The sequence below is a fragment of the Mixophyes fleayi genome, chromosome 10, assembly GCF_038048845.1.
Source record: "Mixophyes fleayi isolate aMixFle1 chromosome 10, aMixFle1.hap1, whole genome shotgun sequence".
Classification (NCBI taxonomy): Eukaryota; Metazoa; Chordata; class Amphibia; order Anura; family Limnodynastidae; genus Mixophyes; species Mixophyes fleayi.
Genome location: NC_134411.1, coordinates 94,411,283 through 94,429,684, shown reverse-complemented (window position 1 = coordinate 94,429,684; position 18,402 = coordinate 94,411,283). Strand labels below are relative to the sequence as shown.

The following is an 18,402-nucleotide window of genomic DNA, read 5'->3' as shown; positions in this document are numbered from 1 at the left end:
GAAAGGGGAGAGAGGAGAGTTTCTAGAGAAGAGGATAGAATAGCAGGATCAAGGGTGTTGAGATCGCGCCTGGACCGGGTAGATTTGGGTGGGGGGAGGGGTGCAGGAGTAGAGGAGAGAGAGAATGAGAGGAGATGGTGGTCCGAGAGTGGAAAGGGGGAGATAGAGAAGTCGGACAGACTGCAACGGTGGGAGAAGACAAGGTCAAGGGAGTGACCAAGGCAGTGGGTAGAAGAGGAGGTCCATTGGGAGAGGCCAAGGGAGGAAGAAAGGGCAAGGAGTTTGACGGAAGCAGGGTCGGTGGGGTTGTCAATAGGGATATTGAAGTCGCCAAGGATAATGGAGGGGATGTCAGAGAAAAGGTGGTGTGGGAGCCAGGCAGCAAAGTTGTCAAGGAAAAGGAAGGAGGGCCCAGGGGGACGGTATATGACAGACGCGGAGATGGATGGGGTAGAAGAGACGGATAGAATGGACTTCAAAAGAGGAGAAGGAGAGTTCAGGAGGAATGAGTCTGAAAGTAGAGGTGGAGGACAGGAGAATGCCCACTCCACCGCCTGGGCGGTCTCCAGGTCTGGCGGAGTGGGTGAAGGAGAAGCCGCCATAGGAGAGCGGCAGGTGAAGGCAGTGTCGGAATCGGTGAGCCAGGTTTCGGTAATGGCAATAAGGTTAAGAGAGTTAGATAAGAAGAGGTCATGGATAGAGGGGAGTTTGTTGAGGACGGATCTAGCATTCAAGAGGGCACAGGAGAAAGGAAGGGAGGGGAGAGGGGGGATGGGGATAAGGTTGGCAAGGTTAGCGGTGCACGGGGGAGTGCGGGGACAGGAGCGTGAAGTTGGGCGAGGAGAGAGTATGGGTATGGCAAGTGAACAGGGAGGCATAGTGAGGTGAGGGAGGGGCGGGGGAGGAGTGGAAGAAGTAGAGGGGACAGAAGAATCGTCTGAAGCAGAGAGGCGGGAGAGGAGGACAGGGGGAGTCAAAACGTAGACAAGAGGAATTGAGATAAGTGAGTTAAATAAAGTAATAGCCAACAATGACAATGACGGTGGGGAGAGGTGTGGCAAATAGGCAAGGCAAGGCAAGCCGTGTTAAATGAGACAGAGAGGCGTGAACGGGGAACAAAGAGACAAGAAAGGCCAATAGACGGAGAGCAGAGGAATACAAAGGGAGAAATAAAATGCGGTTGGAATAGATTAAGAAATGCAAATAGAAATAATTAAATAAATACAGTAAATAAGAGAAGCAAATAGAAATAATTAAATACAGTAAATAAGTAAATAAGAAATGTAAATAGAGATAAATAAATACAGTAAATGCAATAAAAATAGAGAGCGAAAAATAAAAATAAAGAATGGAGAAAATAAATATAAAAATATAATAAAGAAATAAATAAAGAAATACAAGTGGAATAAAAATATAAATAAGGCCTACAAAGGAAGCAGAGAACAATAAATACAGTACAATATGGACTAGGGCAGTGGTTCCCAAACTTTTGTAGTTCGCGGCGCCCTTAGCGTCTCCAAATTTTTTCAAGGCACCCCTGCAAAATAATTACTGAGCAGTCCTGTTTTAGAAGTAGTTGGGTCAAAAAATTGTAATAAGTATTTAGGTCAGGACAGAAATACTTATTTAGTTGTATGCAAAAATGCCCCCTCTGCATCCAGACACTCTGCCCCCTCTGCAGCCCCCAGGCACGCTGCCCCCCTCTGCAGCCCTCTGTCACGCTGTCCCCCTCTGCTGTCTGCTGTCCCCCTCTGCTGTCACGCTGCCCCCTCTGCAGCCCTCTGTCAAGCTGCCCCCCTCTGCTGGCCTCTGTCACGCTGCCCCCCTCTGCTGCCTGCTGTCCCCCTCTGCTGTCACGCTGCCCCCTCTGCAGCCCTCTGTCAAGCTGCCCCCCTCTGTCACGCTGCCCCCCCCTCTGCAGCCCTCTGTCACACTGCCCCCTGTCATGGTGCCCCCCTCTGCTGCCCCCCGTCACGCTGTCCCCCTCTGCTGCCCCCCGTCACGCTGTCCCCCTCTGCTGTCACGCTGCCCTCCTCTGCAGCCCTCTGTCACACTGCCCCGTCATGCTGCCCCCCTCTGCTGCCCCGTCACGCTGCCCCCCTCTGCTGCCCCCGTCACGCTGTCCCCCTCTGCTGCCCCCCGTCACGCTGTCCCCCTCTGCTGTCACGCTGCCCTCCTCTGCAGCCCTCTGTCACGCTGCCCCCTGTCACACTGCCCCCGTCACGATGTCCCCCTCTGTCACGCTGCCCCCCTCTGCTGTCACGCTGCCCCCCTCTGCAGCCCTCTGTCACGCTGCCCCCTGCCACTCTGTTCCCCTCTGCTGCCAAGATCCTCTCACTCTGCCCCGCACCAGCCATAAAAAAAATAAAGAACAGAAACTTACCAATCCGTCGGGCGCCGGGACCCAGCAGACTCCTCTCTCCTGCAGCTGTCACTGAATATTGACATCAGTGACAAGCTGCTGTTCTTTATTTTTTTTATGTCTGGCCCGCAGCACCCCAGTGACAGCGCCGCGGCGGCCCACACTTTGGGAACTGCCGGACTAGGGAGAAAACAGGAGAATGAGAATGAGAACAAACCCGGGAGATGAGACAAAGTCACTGGGAGAAAGTCTGCGACGTCTGTGATTGCCAGGAGACTTAGAAGCAGGAGCTTCAGGCAGTGGGTGTCCAGAGGAGTGCAGGGCCGATTACCACAGGTCACTGTAGTCCTCAGGAGGGCCAGAGATCAGGAACGGCAGCGGGCAGCAGGCAGCGTGGCAGGCAGGCCAGCAGGGACGGGAAGACCAGGCTGCGGGTGTCAAGGGGAACTTGTCAGGAAGACCAGGCGGCGGTGACCAGGGGAACTGGCAGGGAGACACAGGCAGCTCAGGCGGCAGAAGACAGCGGACGGATCCGGGTGAGCAGGAAGCGGTACCAGAGACGGCGGCGGCGGTCAGAGAGGAGCCACGTGTAGAGGATGGATGGGGAAGACGGCAGGCGGGTCCAGGCAGTGGGAGACACGAGGCGACCCAGGCGGGTTCACAGAAGAAAGCGGAGCGGGGCCCGCAGTAAAGAGATGGCAGCTTGGTCGGAGCCGGAGGGACCGAGGAGGGGAGCCAGTACAGGAACGGACTCAAGCGGGACACATCTGGAGCCAGGGACACAATTCCAGGGGTTTGCAAGTTCCTGGACCCTGGGGATCGCTTCAGTGAATCCCGGGGTTAAGGGATTCCCCCTAGTCTTGAGGCAATGGGGAGTGGTCAGTTCAGGTGTAAGTGGAGAGTGATAGCGATAACGGTCACGTATACATGGTAGAACGTCACCAGACTTATCTTTACATCCGCTCCTTGCGGAGTACGGACATGTGTACGCCCGATGAACGCAGATTACGTTGTTTTGCCTTCCGTGATGATTCAGGCCCAAAATGTTATAAACCTAATGTACTGATGGTTCTGGACAAGATCATAGATACACTTATAGTATGTTTTACTAGATGTTTGCAGTGCTGTGGAGCATATTGGTATTTATAAGTAAAATATAATAATAATTAAAGAGATTTATAAAATATAATAACAATACACTATGCAAGATAAATGAACACTGTTTCATAAGGCATGGGGGTTACTGGGCGACTAGAATAATGGACCAGGCAACAAGGTTAATAATGTAACATCCTTATTAAGTGTACAGAAATGGTCTAGGTCTTCTCTCTGCTGCTGATTACATATCAGTATGTGACCAAGCTCTTCCTCCTGCATTCTCTATGTGAAGGGTATGGTGACTGATGGTGAGAGTAGAGGAGGTACAGTGAAGTGATCTGCCTCTCCCATACCTCTAATCTCCTGCTATCAGTCACTGTGCTCCTCACATAGTGAATATAGGAGGACATTTACGGTGATCTGTGTCACTGGCTGCTTCCTCCTGCGTTCTCTATGTTAGCGACATGGTGACTGATGGTGGGAGTAGAGAAGGTACAGGAAAGAGAGATGAAGTGATCTGCCTCTCCCATACCACTTATCTCCTGCTATCGGTCACCGTGCTCCTCACATAGTGAATACAGGAGGACGTGCACGGTGATCTGTGTCACTGGGTGCTTCCTCCTGCATTCTCTATGAGAGGGGCATGGTGACTGATGGTGGGATCAGGACAGCACCATTACACAACAGGGCATGGTTAGAGGAAGAATGTCTACTTACTCTACACCTAGCTCTCTGGCCGTAGCATAGGGCTCAATCTGCTCCACGTCATCAACGTGCGTGCTGTCATTCTCAGAAAAGGATCTTTGGCGCGGCTGAGGTATAGCAACTGTCCGACCCGTTAAAGAGGTCAACAAAATGGCGGCAGCAAGAGCGGATCTGAAGAGGATTGGAAGAAGATTACAGCTTTGAATGCTCACTTTTAATAGTATGAACATTATTTACTCCATTTTCAATTTAAGGAGGAAAAACTGCAAAAGTTCTAAATATATAATTCATGCTACGTTATGCTGCTCCTCCTATTCAGCTTACTAAGTAGCTGTTGTAGTCATTTGCTGCCACTGTCTCTATTGCTGTCAATGAACGTATTTTTATAAACAATAAAATAAACAGCTCAGCAACAAAGACTACAAGATGGCATTAACAAGCCTAAAATCATTTCAAAATGCATCTATGATCAGTGGACACGCTCATTTCAATCAACAGGAAAGTTTCTAGTACTATTAGTAAACATTATTGTTATCAGGATTACTGAGAGTAGCAGATTTATTATCATCAACATTTATTTATATAGCGCCAGCAAATTCTGTAGCGCTTTACAATTAATAAAAGCACCTACCTGGGTCTCTCTGGAGAAGGATTGGGGCTACGTGGGGGAGGGGTGCGAGGAACAGCGGATCGGGGAGCTACGGTAGCTGCAGGGATGAGGCCATGGGCTATGTGTTTCTAAACAAGCAACAAAATAAGCAATACAAGTAAACATTAAAAACTATTTGTGTCAATGAAAACATCAAATTACAGAACACTGGCAGACGGCTGGTATTTTAAGATGCAGGAAACTTGGAATTAATATGTATTTAGTAACTATAAAATAGCAGTATAGAATGATGTGAGGTAAGGACACGGAGACGTGGTAATGTGAATTGTCAGGATACAGAGAGAAGTTATTACATGATAGAATGAGGTCATGTGACTTGGACCATAATGTGGCATTACATGAAAGAATTAAGGTGATAAGTTGACACATCGGTACACAAAGCAGCACTACAGGACACACTAAGTATACAGATATATGTGCCATTATATGCTGTGATCACTGTATACATATAGTAAATCAGTACACCAGGTAAATCAGTACACCAGGTATTATAGGACACACTCAGTACACAGGACAGTAAATCAGTATAGTAGGAAAACTGCAGGGGGGAGGTGATACTCTGCAATGTGAAGGGATACTCTGCAGGAGGAGGGGATACTCTGTAAGGTGAAGTGATACTCTGCAGGAGGAGGGGATACTCTGTAAGATGAAGTGATACTCTGTAAGATGAAGTGATACTCTGCAGGGGAAAGTGATACTCTGCAGGGGAAAGTGATACTCTGCAGGGGAAAGTGATACTCTGCAGGGGAAAGTGATACTCTGCAGGGGAAAGTGATATTCTGCAGCGGAAAAGGATACTCTGCAGGGGAAAAGGATACTCTGCAGGGGGAAGGATACTCTGCAGGGGGAAGGATACTCTGCAGGAGAAGGGTATACTCTGTAAGGTGAAGTGATACTCTGCAGGAGGAGGGGATACTCTGTAAGGTGAAGTGATACTCTGCAGGAGGGGATACTCTGTAAGGTGAAGTAATACTCTGCAGGAGGAGGGGATACTCTAAGGTGAAGTGATACTCTGCAGGAGGAGGGGATACTCTGTAAGGTGAAGTAATACTCTGCAGGAGGAGGGGATACTCTGTAAGGTGAAGTGATACTCTGCAGGAGGAGGGGATACTCTGTAAGGTGAAGTGATACTCTGCAGGAGGAGGGGATACTCTGTAAGGTGAAGTGATACTCTGCAGGGGGGAGGGGATACTCTGTAAGATGAAGTGATACTCTGCAGGGGGGGGGGATACTCTGTAAGGTGAAGTGGATACTCTGCAGGGGGGAGGGGATACTCTGTAAGGTGAAGTGGATACTCTGCAGGGGGGAGGGGATACTCTGCAGGGGAGAGGGGATACTCTGCAGGGGAGAGCAGATACTCTGCAGGGGAGAGGGGATACTCTGCAGGGGAGAGGGGATACTCTGCAGGGGGGAGGGGATACTCTGCAGGGGGGAGGGGATACTCTGCAGGGGGGAGGGGATACTCTGTAAGGTGAAGTAATACTCTGCAGGAGGAAGGGATACTCTGTAAGGTGAAGTGATACTCTGCAGGAGGGGGGGATACTCTGCAGGAGGAGGAGATACTCTGCAGTGTGAAGTAATACTCTGCAGGAGGAGGGGATACTCTGCAGGAGGAAGGATACTCTGCAGTGTGAAGTAATACTCTGCAGGAGGAGGGGATACTCTGTAAGGTGAAGTGATACTCTGCAGGAGGAGGGGATACTCTGTAAGGTGAAGTGATACTCTGCAGGAGGAGGGGATACTCTGTAAGGTGAAGTGATACTCTGCAGGAGGAGGGGATACTCTGTAAGGTGAAGTGATACTCTGCAGGAGGAGGGGATACTCTGTAAGGTGAAGTGATACTCTGCAGGAGGAGGGGATACTCTGTAAGGTGAAGTGATACTCTGCAGGAGGAGGGGATACTCTGTAAGGTGAAGTGATACTCTGCAGGAGGAGGGGATACTCTGTAAGGTGAAGTAATACTCTGCAGTGTGAAGTGATACTATGCAGGGGGAAGGATACTCTGCAGGAGGAGGGGATACTCTGTAAGGTGAAGTGATACTCTGCAGGAGGAGGGGATACTCTGTGAGGTGAAGTGATACTCTGCAGGAGGAGGTGATACTCTGCAGGGGGAAGGATACTCTGCAGGGGGAGGGGATACTCTGCAGGGGGAGGGGATACTCTGCAGGGGGAGGGGATGCTCTGCAGTGTGAAGTGATACTCTGCAGGAGGAGGTGATACTCTGCAGGAGGTGATACTCTGCAAGGTGAAGTGATACTCTGCAGGAGGAGGGGATACTCTGCACGATACTCACATACTGGCGAGTGTCTCTCCTCAGGAACGGGAAGGACATGGTTCCCGGTGTCTCCGGTACCGTCAGCTCCGCTGCTGTCTGTCACACGCCAACGGCCGCTTCCTCCGGGGCACCACGTGACCATCGCCGCCTCCCATTGGCCAGCGTGCTACCTCTCACCAATCAGCGGGCGCGACAGCGTTGTCCCTGGCAACCCAGCGCGTCGGGAAACTTTCCCAGGGAGAAGTGAGAGACGGGCAGAGAAGCCCCGCCTCCTGGACGCAGAGCGCTGCGCTGATTTGCCAACTTAGGCTGAGTGACAGCTTGTCCTCTAATCACTGCAGAGGCGCCTTGTTGCCGCATTAATACAGTGTCTGAGGCGCGGCGGTGTGCTCAGTGCTGGGGGAGAGGTCAGTACAATGTATTCGGTGCTGGATACTTATCTTGTAGCGTCTACTACCACCTACTGCATGTTCCAGAGCTGCCCGTCCATATGCACCAAGAGGCATGGCCTGAAGACGTCACTGAGCCCCTACAGCAGGGGTGGGCAAACCAGTCCTCAAGGGCCATATAACAGTTCATGTTTTTAGGATTTCTGTCTGTAGAAACAGCTGGGATAATTACTGACCCAGCCAAATAGATTAACTCAGCTGTGCATGATTAAAGAAATCCTAAAAACATGAACTGTTGATGGCCCTTGAGGACTGGTTTGCCCACCCCTGCCCTACAGTGTAATCTACATTATATATGTAGTATATAGGGCAAGACTGTGCTGTGCACAGCATGCTGATGATTTACATTAATGTTCTATCAGGGAAAAGAAACTACTTTGATATATTTGTTGTAATAATATGTTTACATTTCTGTATATTTTAATTTAATTTGATCTAGAGTTATTTCTACTAAATATAACTATTTTATTTATTTTTTACTACCTTTCATAGCAATATAATATCAGTTATTTTGAATGCAATTCTTATTGTCCTGTTTGTGAGCTTTACAAGTAATTTTTCATTTAAAATTAATATTTAAATTGCAAAACTTTACATTATAACCACGCTCAGGGACATGTTATGATGGGGATTGTATTGCACTAGGGTTTATTGAGAGTTCTCATCCTTTCATTCATACTAAGTATCCTCTGCTGTGTGAGAATCTATTCAATGCACTTAGGGGTATATTTACTAAACTGCGGGCTTGAAAGAGTGGAGATGTTCCCTATAGCAACCAATCAGATCCTAGCTATCATTTTGTAGAATGTACTAAATAAATAACTAGAATGATTGGTTGCTATAGGCAACATCTCCACTTTTTCAAACCTGCAGTTTAGTAAATATACCCCTAAGTCTGAATAAGTCATGCCTTATCCATTTAAATCGGAGGTGTCCAAGTTCATTGCGCAAGAGCTACCAACAGGTCATGTTTTCAGGATTTCTTTAATCACGCACAGGTGATTTAATCTATTTGGCTGGGTCAGTAATTATCTCACCTGTTTCTACAGATGGAAAACCTGAACTTTTGGTAGCCTTCGAGCACTGAACTTGGACACCTCTGATTTAAAGGTTTTTAAAACGCCCCTTCTGAGTAGTTTTGTATGTTTTTATTATTTACTAATAAGTCCAATGCACTGTTTGAAATAAAAAAAAATAGCTTTTAATTTTATCTCCAGCCATTTTCCCAGGCTCAGAAGCTTTCATATAACTCGCCCACAGCAGTCCCTATGCAGTAATTGCAATATATTCCAATTCTATCTCTCTCAGGATTTCTCTATGTCTGATTAAGCCGTAACTGAGATATCTCAATGGCGACAAATGAGAGCACCCCTGTTAGAGCAGGAGCGTCTGCTGTTCCGTATGGGCACGTCATTGGGAGCGAGAAATGGAGAGGAACTGAACTAGCTCAGTTACTACAAGGTACGAGGTATTATTATTATTATTATCGTTTATTTGTAAGGCGCCACAAGGTTTCCGCAGTGCCGTACATAGTACAAACAGTAGACTATACAGGGTAAGACAGTACAGAACAATAAACACAAAGTACCAGTACTTCAGAAACTCCAGGTAGGCAGATACAGTAGAAACGGAGCGGAAGAACAGGTATGGAGACAGGAGGGAAGATGGGCCCTGCTCATACGAGCTTACATTCTAAGGGAGGGTAAACAGAATCAGGTACATAAGAGAGCCAGTGAAGCAACAGGGAGAGAGAAAGGGGGCAGGGGAGAACCAAAAGAGGTGAGAGGTTAAGTGGATGGTTGGTAGGCCTTAAGGAACAGGTGAGTTTTGAGTGCCCGCTTGAAGGAGCACAGATTGGGTGAGAGACGAATGGGGCGAGGGAGGTCGTTCCAGTGAAGGGGGGCAGCACGGGAGAAGTCTTGGATTCTGGAGTGGGAAGAGGTGATCAGAGTGGAGGAGAGGCGGCGATCATTGGCCGAGCGCAGGGAGCGGGCGGGAGTGTGAATGGAGAGGAGGTTAGAGATGTAAGGGGCAGTAGACTGAGAGAGCCTTGTAAGTGGTGGTGAGGAGTTTGAAAAGGATTCTGAAGGGGACCCAGTGTAAGGAAAGACAGAGAGGGGAGGCAGAGGAGGAGCGGCATGAGAGGAAGATGAGTCTCGCAGCCGCATTGAGTATAGAGGGGGGCAAGGTGGGAGCAAGGGAGGCCAGTAAGGAGGAGGTTGCAGTAGTCGAGACGGGAGATGATGAGAGCATGGATGATAGTTTTGGTGGCATCTTGAGAGAGGAAGGGACGGATGCGGGCAATGTTACGGAGTTGGAAGCGATAGGCTTGGGCAAGGGATTGAATGTGGGGGGCAAAAGAGAGAGAGGAGTCAAGAGTGACTCCTAGGCAGCGGAGTTGGGTGACAGAGGAGATAGTGGAGTTGTTAACAACGATAGAGAGGTCATGGTGGGAAGGGAGTGTGGGTGGGGGAAAGACAATGAGTGCGGTTTTGGAAATGTTAATTTTAAGAAAGCGAGAGGACATCCAGGAGGAGATGGCTGAGAGGCAGTCAGTTACATGAGAGAGGAGGGAGGAGGAAAGATCAGGAGAAGAGATGTAGAGTTGAATATCATCAGCATATAGGTGATACTGAAGACCGAAAGAGGAGATGAGAGCCCCAAGGGAGGAAGTATAGAGCGAAAAGAGTAAAGGGCCAAGAACAGAGCCCTGAGGGACTCCAACAGGGAGAGGGGAGGGAATGGAGGAAGAACCAGACGTGGATACGGAGAAGGAGCGATTAGCAAGGTATGAGGTGAACCAGGCATGGACAGAGCCAGAGAGGCCGAGTGAGAGAAGAGTTTGCAGTAGGAGGGGGTGGTCCACGGGGTCGAAGGCCGCGGAGAGGTCAAGGAGGATGAGTATGGAGTAGTGACCCTTGGATTTGCCTGATAGGAGATCATCGGTAACTTTAGCCAGGGCTGTTTCAGTGGAGTGGAGGGGGCGGTAGCCGGATTGGAGAGGGTCAAGGAGGGAGTTGTCAGAGAGGTGTCTGGTGAGGCGGCTGCAGACAATCCGCTCAAGTAATTTGGAGGCATATGGGAGAAGAGAGATAGGGCGGTAGTTAGCAAGAGAGGTGGGGTCGAGATTGGGTTTCTTAAGGATAGGGGAGATAAGAGTGTGTTTGAATGAGGATGGGACAACGCCAGAGGAGAGTGATAGGTTGAAGAGGTGAGTGAGGTAGGAGCAGGCAGTAGGAGAGAGAGAACGAAAGAGGTGGGAGGGGATGGCATCAAGAGGACAGGTAGAGGGTGGAGAGGCAAGAATAAGGGAGCGAACTTCTTTACCTGATGTGGGGATGAAGGAGGACCACAGCTGGTTGATGGCGGGAGGTGTGGGGGTGGGAGGAGGAGATGTTGCGTCTGATGGCTTCAATTTTGGAGGAGAAAAAGGAGACGAAGTCAGATGCCGAGAGGGAAGACGGGACAGAAGGGGGTGGGGGGGAGAGTAGGGAGCTGAAGGTGGCAAAGAGGCGGCGGGGCTTGGAGGACTGAGAAGAGATGAGCGACTTGAAGAAGGATTGTTTAGCGAGGGACAGGGCAGAGCAGAAAGAGGAGAGGATGAATTTGAAGTGAAGCAAGTCAGCCAGGGAACGAGATTTCCTCCAGAGGCGTTCAGCTGTGCGAGAGCACTTTTGGAGGGAGCGGGTGAGTTTGGAGTGTCAGGGTTGGGGGAGTAAGGCGACGACAGCGGATAGAAGAGGCCGGGGTGACGGTGTCCAGGGCAGTAGTGAGGGATTGGTTGTAGAGAGAGGACGCCTGATCAGGGCAGGCCAGAGAGGGAAGGGGTGATAGGAGAGTTTCAAGAGAGGCGGAGAAGGAGATGGGGTCAATGGCGTCAAGCTTGCGCCTGGTGAGGGTGGTTTTAGGCGAGGTGGGAGAAGGGGAGGAGGACAGAGAGAAGGAGAGGAGATCGTGGTCGGAGAGTGGGAAGGGAGAGTTGGAGAAGTCAGAGAGATCATAGAGATGAGAGAAGACAAGGTCGAGGGAGTGACCAAGACAGTGGGTGGGGGAAGAGGTCCACTGAGTAAGGCCTAGGGAGGAGGAGAGGGCGAGAAGTTTGATGGTGGCCGGGTCAGAGCAGTTGTCAACAGGGATGTTAAAGTCACCCAGTATAATGGAGGGCAGGTCTGAGGAAAGATAGTGGGGGAGCCAGGCGGCAAAGTTGTCAAGAAAAAGAGAGGTAGGGCCAGGGGGACGATAGATGACGGAGACACGGAGGTGGATGGGGGAGAAGAGCCGAATGGAGTGGACTTCAAAGGAGGAGAAGGAGAGGGAAGGTAGAGTGGGTATGACCCGAAAAGTGCAGTTAGGGGATAGGTGGAGGCCCTCTCCGCCTCCTGGACGCTCGCCTGGTCTGGTGGAGTGGGTGAAAAAGAGGCCCCCATAGGAGAGGGCGGCAGGGGAGGCAGTGTCAGAAGAAGTGAGCCAGGTTTCAGTTATGGCAAGGAGATTAAGAGAGTTAGAGATGAAGAGGTCGTGAAATGGAGGACAGTTTGTTACGGACAGACCTGGAGTTCCAGAGGGCACACGAAAAAGGGAGGGATGAAGAAGAGGAGATATGGATGAGATTGTCAGGGTTGATGGAGTGAGGAGGGGGGGTGAGAGATTTGGGCCCTTGGCGGGTGCTGGGGGAGAGAATGGGTATAGGAAAGGAGCGAGGCGGCATGATGAGAGACAGGGGAATAAGAGAACGGCCGGAGGAAGCGGGGAGGTGAGGGGGAGAAGTACAGAGAGGAGGGCAGCAATAGTGAGTCCGAAGTGGAACAGATCAAATTAGAAGCGGAGACAAAGCAGTGAAACCAGGTAGTAAAAAAACAGGTTGATTGTGCACGCTACCATATTTTTTTTTAATGAAACTTCATTCCTTAGATGCTGACTCTAAACGATAAATAGATTACAGCTCTGCTATCAACAAAATCACAGTGTACTGATTTTGAGAGAGATCGTAATGGGACCACTTGTGCATGTAAAATACTCATTTATATCACTGATTTATCTGTATGACTACATGCCTTAGTTTTCTGAAATACTCTGCACAATTTTATATAGCTTCACTCACAGGAACAATTGGTCTTGTAAGCTTTTTGACCAACATTGGCCTCTAGATGAAATATGTTTTTTTTTATATGTAATGAGATACGTTTAAAAAGAGCAGTAGAAGGTGGATGTTACACGGCTTCTGATTGGCTACAGTTTTAGGCTCTGATGGGATTTACCGATCACCATAATATGCTTTATTTCCTTCATGACGGCTGAAGATTTTAGATCGGTGATCTGATCTGAGAACGCAGTCTCTGTAGGGCTTTGCTTGAGGCAGTTTAGTCTATAAAACGTTACAAATAAAAAATGTGCTTTTATTTTTCACTCCGCAGGAAAAATAAAACTTGTGTTTGAAGACGGCTTGGGACTAGTGGATTTCCATCTGTCCAACAGAGCCTGTGTACTCTACATATCAGAAAGTGACCTGGTGGCAGGAAATGCTTTTAAAAGAAGACTTGTCCGCTTTCGTAAAGTAAGTTATTCAAGCGCTAACACTACACATAAATAACCAGAGAGCACTATTTTAGAAGACCGGTTTTATGTAACGATGGCCACGCTGTTTGTACGTCCCGATAGCAAATTTGCTGGTAGTTGGGTCTGGTGTTTCTCTTGTGAACCTTTATATTAAGACATTAATGCAAGTGTTGGTATTCTCATAGGTGCAGGGCCATCTTGTGGCAGAAACGGGTCGCTGCAGAATGTAAACTTGAACTGTCAGGGTTGATGATTCAAACCTAAAAAGGAACAGTGGAGGTGTGGCCTATGGCAACCAATTAGATTCTAGTTATCATTTATCTCTAACATTCTAGAACATGATGGCTAGAATATGATTGGTTGCTATGGACAACACCTACTTTTCCTTTATAGAAGATTTGATACATCAATCCAACCACGAGATCTGTACACTTTGTTTTTAGGTAAATAGTTTCCCCTCTTTAATACAAACCTCCCCCTCATTCAACCAAAAAATGGTAAATCATAAAAGCACTGTGATCTGAAAGACAGGGAGCAGCTGGTATTTAAATTTTGGGAGATGTATATATTTATAGATTTATTCTTGTAGGGAAGGTGTAATTGAAAGTAATGTGTGATATTTATTTCTGTGATACTTATTTTTACTTTTATTTTGGCCTTTGTGAAATGGTACATGTTGCTTGTGATAAAGTCGGGTGTACAAAAACAATTTGCAAAACAAAATGTAGCTGCTCAAAAAGTTAATGGCATATCGAGAATGCATAGTAAGTTTATTGGGAAAGGGGGAACACAGGGGTAGACAGGTGAGGTAAGAGGAGGCCCAGAATTGGGGCCTCTGCCAGTCTAGTGGGCACCGTAAATGTTAACTTTTTTATTTTCTAGTTGGCTTTTTAATCCTATAATTTCCTCACCATTTATCCTTTCTGTATTTCATTCACATCCTCCTGGTCTCTGCTCCTCCTCATAAGATTCTTTTATTTTATTTTTTCTTGCTTTATTTCTGCAGGCCAGTAACCTGAAAGGCCTCGTTGTAGCAGAGAGGACACGGCTGAGTGATCAGTACTTCCCCCCGGTACAGAACTTTGTTGTCCTTGAACTTGGGATGGCGTTACTGCCGGTCTCTAATCAAAGTGAAGCAGCGCAACTTATCGTTCATTTAGTAAGTAAATAATGTAAATATCAACTTATATATATTTAATAATAAATTTAAAGTACTCTTGGGACACTCAGTCAATATTTTGCTTAAAGTATAGTATTCATTTTTGAATCCTAAACAAATCTCATTTCAACTAGAAGAACCACAGAGATATCATTCCTTAAGCCTCTGCAACTATGGAATCACTCACCGGCGGTGGTGGTGTCGGTAACAGGTGAAGTTTCTATACATCCTGGAGATTGTCACCACAAAGTGTGCTGTGTATGTATCGCACAATCCGATTGGACAGAAGTTTGTTTAATCGGTTCCGCTGACAATTTTGCATAGTGCAGCTGTGGTATTAACAATTCTCCAGGCTGTAATGCCTGGAAAATCATCTGTTATAGGTGGGGGAAATATCTCCTGATTTGCATGGCATCCTGGGTATGTGATTAATTGGGGAGTTCATAAAAAAACAAAAACTAATAGCTTCTGCCTGGTGCTCACCTCTTTTAAGGTGAAGATCACTTTAGAGATCTATTTTAGAAAGCCTAGGTTTCCTCATTTTTATCCTTTTCAGAAGACATTCTCTTCATCTGGAAAGAAAGTGGCCTAGTGGTTAGCACTTCTGCTTCACAGCACTGGGGTCATGAGTTCAATTCCTGACTATGGCCTTATCTGTGAGGAGTTTGTATGTTCTCCCCGTGTTTGCGTGGGGTTCCTCCCACACTCCAAAAACATACTGGTAGGTTAATTGGCAGCTATCAAAATTGACCCTAGTCTCTCCCTCTCTGTCTGTCTGGGTCTCTGTGTGTCTATATTAGGGAATTTAGACTGTAAGCTCCAATGGGGCAGGGACTGATGTGAATGAGTTCTCTGTACAGCGCTGCGGAATTAGTGGCGCTATATAAATAATTGATGATGATAATGATGCCCGCTTGAAAAGTTCTGGTTTTTAAACTGCAGTCAGAAAAAAAAACTTAATGGTTAATTTATAGACCGACTAATCAACAGTTTACTAGTTCAGCATAACTTTTTTTTATAAATGACAAGGTTACAATGCACACTGCTGTTAAATCTCATTTCATTCACAAAATAAAGTTCTGGTAAAACTGTATGCTGTCCCCTTATAAGACACATGGTGACGTCATGCATTTTGCGAACCAGCACCTGAGCCTGAAGAAATTATAATAAAAAGAAAACTAAATGTTCCATATTGTTTAATCTAATATAGAACAAACGTGACTCGTTCCGACAGGTACAAGAGAGAAGCAGAGAAGCCGGCAGTAATCCCTTCGTGGGCAAGAAGCGCGGCCATCTTTGTGAAGCCAACATTCTCCAGACTGTGCAGAAAATCCCAGGCGTGGGGAAGGTGAAGGCTCAACAAGTGCTCCAGTGTTTCCCCAGCATCCAGGAGCTCTCCAATGCTTCTCTGGGAGAACTGGAAGCCGCGGTGGGGCGAGGGATTGCCAGCAACATCCATTCATTCTTTACACAAACAACGGGTCACGACAACATCAATCCCCCTATATGAGACTTACCTGTCTACGTCGGCTGTCTTGGCATGTGCCAGTATTATAAACTCTGTTTTGATTTTTACAAATTATTCTGCCGGAATGACATCTCCTTAAGGGAACAGGGCGATAACATTTTTAATTGGAGATAATCTTTAAATACCCCACCCACCTGGGTATTTTGGTTATCCACTTTGTTTGTAAATAAGATGACCTTTTATTTTTTTACATTTTTCTTTGGTTCCAGTGGTTTGGGGATACAGTCTGTAAATTCCCGAACTTGCCCTCCTTCCACCATCATCTCAGATTGCACATGTATAGGAGTCAATAAATACAATTATAATAAATTAACAGTGTGGTTATTTTCTGCTATTATGGTTCCTTCATTTGGATACAAATAAGATAACCGTCGTCCCAGTGTTGGGTTCAGGTGAGGGCAAACGGAGGAAACGTCTGCGTCCTAATCAGTGAAAGACACAATCTGTACACGTAGCAGCTATTGAAGATTGAGAACAATTATTGGCTAAAAACATTTAACGGCAGTTTAAATACTATCAGTCATTGGCCTCCCCCCTGCATCCCTCCTTACCCTGGTCCTGATCGATAGGCACATTTATTTATACAAACAGCACCAACATAAGTCTGCAGCGTTGTACAATAGATACCTGGGGGGTAAATGTATTAAGGAGCGATTTTTGCAAATTGCTCATATTCAGCGACTTTGACAGCTAAATTTAAAACAGCAATGTGTTTTAAAGGCAAGATGTACCTTTAAACACATTGCCGTTTTAAATTTAGCTGTCAGTTGCCGAATATCGGCAATTTGCAAAAATTGCTCCTTAATACGTTTACCCCCTGGACTAGTCAGGTGTATTACAGTCTAACCCCTTCCAAAACTCCTGTTTCTCTTTCCTACCAATTGGGGGACACTGCGACATTGGGGTATAGTAGGTGGTCAGGAGTTCTTGTCACTTAAACTGTTAATCTTTGGACTCCTCCCCTGCTATGCCCCTCCTCTCCAGAGAGATCCTCAGTTGTTTTTTAGGTGACCTAGAGTTCAGTCACTGGAGTATAGGCTCCTGCCTATTCTCAGTTTAGTTATAGTTTACACGTTTTTATTTTATTCTTTATAGGTGCAGCGCGGGATCCCTGAGCCCAGCAGAGTGAGCAGGACTTAGCTCTACACACTCTGGATCCCAGCGCAGGTAAGTGAAGCCCATCGCTCCTGTTACCAGCACCTCTGCCGGCAGTGGTTCATAGGGGCCATATTTGTTAGGAGATGCCACAGAATACTGTTTGGTGCACAAGCAGCTAAGTCACACTGAGGATATCGGTAGCAGCCTTCCTATAGATTCCTCCGGCCGGCAGCTCTGGTCCCCTAGGCAAAGAACACAGGAAGAGCACAGTAAGGGGCAGAAGCAGCGCTCACACTAGCGCATATGAGCGGCTGCTCTGCCAGAAAGAATCGCTGGGCACCACCGCACATAAGCGCTATGGCACACGTAAATTGGCCGCGGTTTTTCACTCCTGGCGGTCATTGGCGCCAGGGAGTTCTCGGGAAGCAGAGGTGACACAGCAGGAAGGGGAGAAGCGCTTCCTTCCCGTGCGGACAGAGGAGTCTGATCGCCATTACAGCGTGCAGCTCTGTATTTTCTGTAACCCCTGCTCTGCCTCTCTTCTCCTGGAAAGTTTCTACAGTCCCTAATCGGCTACACTGTGCATTAGTGAGCATTGGGGGAGACTGTATATGTGGGCTTGTATGTTCTTGTGAGTCATTCCTGATTAGGAGCTTTTCACAGACACTACTATTTTGAATCTGCTTGTATTGGAGAGGTGCTTTGTCAGTAAATGCCTAGCACAGTCCTTTTCTATTTAGTCGCCTTAAGTTGTCTGCATTACTTTTAAGATTTTAAGAAGCAGAATTATGGCGGAGAAGGGGACAGCAAAAGGCAAAGGGGCTTCTGTGCCGGCTGCATTGTATTTTGCCTGTTCAAAATGTAACAATAAACTTTCCGTTGCCCACACAGACCGAGACGCCCTTTGCTCAGCTTGTGTTGCTGACGCTCAGAGGCATGACGATTCAGCCCAGGAGGGATCCTCTGCAATGGTGGAACCGCCCTGGATGCGATCCTTTTCTTTGGCTATGGAGAAAATGACAGCCGTGATGCTACGAGCAATTGAGGTACGTGACAACACTACCACACTTACACTTACAGGCAGCCAGTCTGTAGGAAATGCTTCCACATCACAGGCAGGGTCCACTCACGGAGACTATAGGCCTGTATCTATTCCCCAGAGGGGTAAGAGGGCCGTTACTGAGACAGAGCTAGAATTAGATCAGCTTTCTGATCACTCATCAGCCGAGGAAGGTGAGGTGGATATTGACCCTGATGGGGAGTCTTTTTATGATGCTGACTCTGGCTCCACAAGTGTGGATAGTCTTATTTGGGGTATCAGACATGCCTTAGGGTTAGCTGACCCGGAACCCGTAGCACATAAAGGTATATCCTTGTTAAAAAGACCCAAGGCACATTCCCCAGAAATGTTGGAAATTATTTCTGAAGCTTGGCACAGACCAAATAGACAGTTCATGATGCCGTGAAGATTTAAGTCCCTCTATCCGCTGCCTCCTGAGCAT

The 18,402-nt window shown here is 47.5% G+C and overlaps 2 protein-coding genes across 3 annotated transcripts in view; one reads left to right on the top strand and one right to left on the bottom strand.

Annotated features, from left to right (window-relative positions):
* Positions 1-7,318, bottom strand: part of CEP89 (centrosomal protein 89) — a 70,540-nt gene extending 63,222 nt beyond the window's left edge. The window contains 3 exon segments of the mRNA XM_075189193.1: positions 4,178-4,336; positions 4,797-4,903; positions 7,129-7,318. Coding sequence (XP_075045294.1) covers positions 4,178-4,336; positions 4,797-4,903; positions 7,129-7,167 — 305 coding nt within the window. The 5' untranslated portion in view covers positions 7,168-7,318.
* Positions 7,319-7,399: 81 nt separating this feature from the next.
* FAAP24 (FA core complex associated protein 24) lies at positions 7,400-16,111 on the top strand. Of its 2 annotated transcripts, none has more exons than XM_075189201.1 (5): positions 7,400-7,517; positions 8,868-9,020; positions 12,974-13,113; positions 14,122-14,274; positions 15,509-16,111. In XM_075189201.1, exons 2-5 carry the CDS (start codon positions 8,909-8,911, stop codon positions 15,782-15,784), a joined length of 681 nt encoding a protein of 226 aa, XP_075045302.1. In that variant the 5' UTR covers positions 7,400-7,517; positions 8,868-8,908; the 3' UTR covers positions 15,785-16,111. The 2 variants fall into 2 exon arrangements, with proteins under 2 accessions (XP_075045302.1, XP_075045303.1); XM_075189202.1 differs by lacking the exon at positions 7,400-7,517 and adding an exon at positions 7,881-7,950.
* Positions 16,112-18,402: the final 2,291 nt, after the last annotated feature.